Source organism: Triticum dicoccoides, chromosome 3A (assembly GCF_002162155.2).
Source record: "Triticum dicoccoides isolate Atlit2015 ecotype Zavitan chromosome 3A, WEW_v2.0, whole genome shotgun sequence".
NCBI classification, from domain to species: domain Eukaryota; kingdom Viridiplantae; phylum Streptophyta; class Magnoliopsida; order Poales; family Poaceae; genus Triticum; species Triticum dicoccoides.
This window is the reverse complement of record NC_041384.1, coordinates 702,785,440-702,790,921: the sequence shown is the minus strand read 5'-3', so window position 1 is coordinate 702,790,921 and position 5,482 is coordinate 702,785,440. Positions and strand designations below refer to the sequence as shown.

The window sequence follows — 5,482 nt, the reverse complement described above, 5'->3', positions numbered from 1 at the left end:
ATTTGGGGCAAAGAGCTATCAATGCCATTTATTGAACCCTTGAAGTTAAGAACGTGCTCATGTTTCTTACCCATTTCTTCCTGGATGCTGTTCACCATCATCATCTCAGCATCTTTGTCGTCATCATTGTCTGAAAACCCGGATAAATCAACAAACTCTTTGAATATGTAGTCATCAAGCTCTCTGCAATTAAAAATCATCGTCGGATGAATCCATCGTTTGCCAACAAACGAGTAAAAGAACCAGCTCCATCATTTGACTTTGTATCGGTTAGGACGAAGAGTAAAAGGTGACGAACGGCGTGCGCAGAAATGTACGTATACTCGAGGACGATGTGGCCAAGCAAGGAATCTACCACGAAGTTTCCAGGTGCTAGCGGAGCAGAGGTACCCGGACCACATGGTGGACGCTGAGTGATTACCTGCGTTCCATTTGCATTTCACACTCTGCATCTCAAAAAACACGAGGCAGAGGTACCCCCACCCGGCCACCCCCATCTCATCCTGGTTCGTGGTCATCCATCACCTTTCCCATCTCGTCTCGTCTCACACAAGCCAGGCACCCCACCTCTCCGGCTCCTGCTCACAGCCATCACCTTCCCCACTCCACACGAGCTAAGCGGAACAGCAACTGCCACAGATCCACGCCAGGAAGGACTCCATCGGCTTCTCCTCCTCACCTCTCCGCAGCGAGCAGAGCAGAGCAGGGGATGAAGCGCGTAGTGGGGAGCCCGGGGACATGGAGCGGCATGGCGCTGCGGCTGTTGCAGTGCGTCTTTGCCGCCGCCTCCGTCTTCTCCATGGTCTCCGGTTTCGGCTACTCCAACTACAGCGCCTTCTTGTACTCCCTCCCCTCCCTAATTTCATCGCCCCGCAAATGCTATTTCTCTTTCTTCCTTAAAATGCCCTTTGTGTGTTTTCTTGCAAATTCATGGAGCATCACTCAAGTAGCATCGCTCGTGTGTTTTCTTGCAAATTCATTGCGTTCGATCTGGGTTTGGAGGACAAGGCCGGTGTGTGAAGTGAAACCAAGCCGCAAGTGGTTGGAGTCTTTCCAGTGTCTTGGTACTGGCGGTTGAGCATTAGCTCAGCTTGAGTTAATTTGGGTCTTTCAAGGCTTTGGTCTTAGGTTGGGTGAGTCTTACTCTTTATTTCAAGAGAAATTTTGGAGAATAAAGTAGAGACAAGTTGGTTGGGTGAATTTAGCACAGGCTTGCAAGCTGAGCTCGCCCCAACAGTTTCTACTTTCTAGGCTTAAAACTTACAAGGGAAATCTCACACTTGCCTGAGAAAGGCATCGCATCATTATCAACCCGTATTTAATAGAACTTAGATGAAGCAGATCTAACGCCTTCCAAGCAGGGTGATGGCTTTTTCTCAAGTAAAAAAAGGCTGGCGATTACTCTTTTTTCTCAAGAGACTTCATTCGGTGACTTCCTTATTCAAGTTTTAAGACGGTTTTATGTAGTAGATTTTGTTCCATTGCAGAGTTCATGCCTGTTTACAGGACCACAAACTCGACATCGTACAGGTTTATGTTCAATTGTCGATAATCTGGGGAGTTTACTTGAACTTGAGTGTTCTTTTTCATAAAAAGAGCCGATTGCTCTGTTACCTTCTTTTAATGTTTTCTGTGAATGACTAGAGATACAATTTTTGCCTGAAATGCGAGCTGCAACATTTTAATTTTCCCGTGGTATTGGGAATCAGAATATTGGACATATTTCCTTTTGTGTATGTGTAACGAAGCCATACATTTTTCATTTAACCCACAGTTTTTCCTCCCATGCATTATAATATTTTTTAGAATTGTTAAAAGTTAGGTTTTGTAGGTCAACATACATGTCTTGACTGTATGCTGGTGTGTGCCAATTATTTATATTTTTCACATCAAGTTGATGTCATTGAGACTATGAGCTGCATAAAGTCTTCAATTTCTTGACTACTCTTCAGAACTGCTTGGGCAGGAACTCAAGTGTGTTTTGTCAACATCATCTAACGAGTGTATTCTGGTGTCCCTTCATTTCAGCTACATGAATCTAGCGTTGATCCTGCAGATTATGTGGAGTTTGGGCCTTGCTTGTAAGGATATCTTTGCTCTAAGGAATAAAAAGGATCTTCACACCCCGGATAATCTATTGATCATTGTTATGGTTGACTGGGTAAGTCGTTCACTTTGTCTCTTCTATTATCCGTGAGGTACTTCTGAATTAATTGAGCTCAGATTTTCCGATGAATTGTCCATTTGAGCAATAAATTCTAACAACCAATATGCTTTGCATGACATTTTGGTCAACCAACGGTATAGTTTATCAATGGTTCTTTTTTCCTGTTATTAGAACTAATGGCTGTCATTTCTCATAGCCAAAGTTGTTACATCTCACAAGCACTGTCCAGATACCCTGTGAAATCAATTTTTTTACTTGAGCAGTTCTTGGAATCTTGAGCTAGCAAAGGTCTATCTGAGTGAAAACATCAATTGTGAATGCATTGCAGGTCGTGGCGGTTTTCATGTTCTCAGGAGCCTGTGCCTCCGCGAGCCTGACAATTTTCTTCATGTGGGATGTGCACTTCTGTGAGACATACTCGAAGCTGGCCTGCCGGCAGTTCGCGCTTTCAGTCGTCCTGGCGTTCATCACGTGGTTGCTGCAAGCTGCATCTTCTTTCTCTGGCTTCTGGCTACTGGTTTCGTTCTTCTAGTCATGTGCACATAATCGCAGGAATCAGGAGGGTAAACCGGTTGAAATGTGCTTGGGACACTTGCCAGATTTCAGTTATTGGCACGCATCCTTCATCACTTGTTAGATAGATGGATTGTCTCTTTGATAGTCGCTCAGCTTTATTCTAGGAGTTGATTATGAACGCCTTGTGATGGAACAGTTACTGTTTAGGTGATGTGGGATCATTTATATTAAAGAGTAATATATGATGTGGGTACCTGAATAATGCTCTGTTTGTTGTGCAATGGCATTTTATATCTCTTCAACAAAAAAAAAAGTTGAAGACAATGTCGGGAGGAAGTTCAGTTTAGTCTTTGCCCTGTTCTATAGTTTCAACCTGGTTCATATATATCTATATACCTAATAATAATGGGGCTATTGCTTCTTGTGGTATGTCACGAAAATTGCCTTCAAAGTTGCAAAATATTACCCACCAATGTCACCTATAAGCGATAAAAAATGTTTCACACGAGGGAATTCCCGCCTGAGCCGGCCCATTCAGTAGGGACCTCGTGCGTGCTGGAAGAACACGCAGCGCGCCCATTTGGACCGGCCCATGTCCGGGCAACCTGCTTTTTAAATTTCGTTTTTTATTTTTAATATTTCTTTTCCGTTTCATTTTTTCTACTTTAATATATTTGGGACTTCAAAGAAGTTCTGATTTTGTTTAAAAAGTGAGAATTTTGAAATAAATCATAAAATGTTTCTAGATTCAAAACATGTTCATGATTTTCAAAAATGTTTCTTATTAAAAAATGTTCGAAATTTTGAAAAACAATGTTCGGAAAATCAAAAAAATTATTCACAGTTTTCTAATGTATTACAAAATATTAATGACATTGAATAAAATGTCGCCAATTCTAATAATGTTCATGAATGAAAAAATTTCCTCAAAATTCAAAAAAAAAATTGACTATGAAAATAATTTATTCATTCACAAAATGTTCGCAGATTCAAAAAATGATCTTGAATTTTAAAATTGCTCCACCAATTTTCAAAATAATGTTCGTCCATTCTAGAAATGTTTGCCCATTCAAGAAATTGTTAAAAAATATATATAATTTTAATTTTTTTTGCAAATAGTATAAAATGTTCATGAATTCAAAACATGTTCTTGATTTTAGAAAACGTTTGAAAAGTTGTATTTTTTTGTAAAAGTTTTCATGAATTTGATAAATGTTCACAGTTTCAAATATGTTCATGAGTTTGAAAGAATGTTCATGATTTCACGAAATTGAGAGTGATAGAGTATCTCTGTGATGCAGCAAAATGTGATCATGTCTAGTGGAGATTATGATTTTATTTTCTTCCGTGGAACCGCACGGACCCTTTTTCTAGTAAATTCAGAAAGAAGAAATATATATTCGTCGGCGAAAAGTTTAGATCGTACTCCCTTGGACATGAAATTTTTATTGCATGCAGTATAGTGTTTTTTTGTATAAACCCCCTTGTACTTTCAAAGCTCTGGAAAAAGGCCCTCGTCTCCTTCCTTCCTCGTCCGCCCGTCGCCCGTGTCACCACAGCCAGTCGTCCCCAGGAGCAGGTCCCGCGCCGCCGACGAGCCCACCCAGGAACGATCCCACAAGGAGGACCTCCGCCGCCCACCCACGAGCGGGTCCTCCGCCACCTAGGACACTGCGCTGGTCTACATCTCCCCCGATTCCGCCACCCACCGCCGCTACGCTGGTCCACTTCGGACGCCAGCTTGTTGTTGTTGTAGTGGTGGGTGATGCCTCTGCTGGTGGTGGTGGGAGACGCCAATGGCCCTGATCCCCGCGTGACGTCGATGCCTCTAATATAATTTCACTAGTAGAAAAAGGATCAAATGTGAAGCACATTAGTGCCGGTTTGAATTTGAGCCGGCACTAATGTGTCCATTAGTGCTGGTTCCAATGGCTAGGCGGGCGGACATCATTAGTACCGGTTCGTGGGCAACCTTCAGTACCGGTTCATGCCACGAACCGGTACTAATGAGGCTGTGTCGGGCTGTGGTTAGGCTGGGGCCCCACGAACACCTTTTGTACCGGTTCATGGCATGAACCGGTGCTAGATTATTAAGCTGATTTTTAGTCCCACCTCACCAAGAGAGAGGCAGTAGGAGCGGTTTATAAGCCATGAGTGCAGAGACGATGAAGGAGAGGTGCAATGCTCACATGTACGTTGCTTAGCTTCAAGCCATTCGGAATAGCATAGATTGCACGGAGCTATGTGCAGTGCGGTCTACACTATTCTGAAAGGCTTGAAGCTAATTAACCAGCATTGCACCTCTTTTTTATTTTTAATAACTTATTGGAAATCCCGACTTCTTGTGTTCAGTATGCAGCATTCAAGGCAACGTCATCAATTTCCAACACGTTCTGACATCATTTGCTGTTTTTCAGTCATTTACCGATTTGTTTAGAGAGCTAAATGACCGTGAAATTGAAAATCACTACAAAATGAACTCTGAAAATGTTGAAACTTGGCATGGTATCATCATTTCACCCGCATAGCATGTGCGAAAGAGTGAAGAGGGTCACGGCAAAAACTGGACGCACTTCGTGTACAAACTAGACAATGTCTTTCGGAGTATCAGGGTTTCAGACAAGAACTCATCTGTTACACGGGCACTTCAATGTTTTTTAAACTTATTTGAACTCCAGAATTTTTTTGTGTTCGGTATGCAACATTCAAAGCGACGTCATCAATTTCCAACACGTTCTGACATCATTTGCTGTTTTTTAGTCATTTACCGATTTGTTTAGAGAGCTAAATGACGGTGAA

At 42.1% G+C, this 5,482-nt stretch overlaps 1 protein-coding gene across 2 annotated transcripts; it reads left to right on the top strand.

The window, feature by feature from the left end:
* Window positions 1–449: 449 nt before the first annotated feature.
* LOC119270325 (CASP-like protein 5B3) lies at window positions 450–2,945 on the top strand. Of its 2 annotated transcripts, none has more exons than XM_037552332.1 (3): window positions 450–840; window positions 2,057–2,161; window positions 2,496–2,945. In XM_037552332.1, the coding sequence occupies exons 1-3, from the start codon at window positions 739–741 to the stop codon at window positions 2,697–2,699; spliced, it is 411 nt and encodes a 136-aa protein (XP_037408229.1). In that variant the 5' UTR covers window positions 450–738; the 3' UTR covers window positions 2,700–2,945. The 2 variants fall into 2 exon arrangements, with proteins under 2 accessions (XP_037408229.1, XP_037408230.1); XM_037552333.1 differs by having other exon boundaries at window positions 451–840; window positions 2,029–2,161.
* Window positions 2,946–5,482: the final 2,537 nt, after the last annotated feature.

Excerpts from the sequence above, each read along its gene's own strand:
- LOC119270325 (XM_037552333.1), top strand. The coding sequence starts at position 710 with ATGAAGCGCGTAGTGGGGAGCCCGGGGACATGGAGCGGCATGGCGCTG. Across the intron at positions 841-2,028 it reads TCCAACTACAGCGCCTTCTT|CTACATGAATCTAGCGTTGA; the intron begins GTACTCCCTCCC and ends CCTTCATTTCAG. Across the intron at positions 2,162-2,495 it reads TCATTGTTATGGTTGACTGG|GTCGTGGCGGTTTTCATGTT; the intron begins GTAAGTCGTTCA and ends AATGCATTGCAG.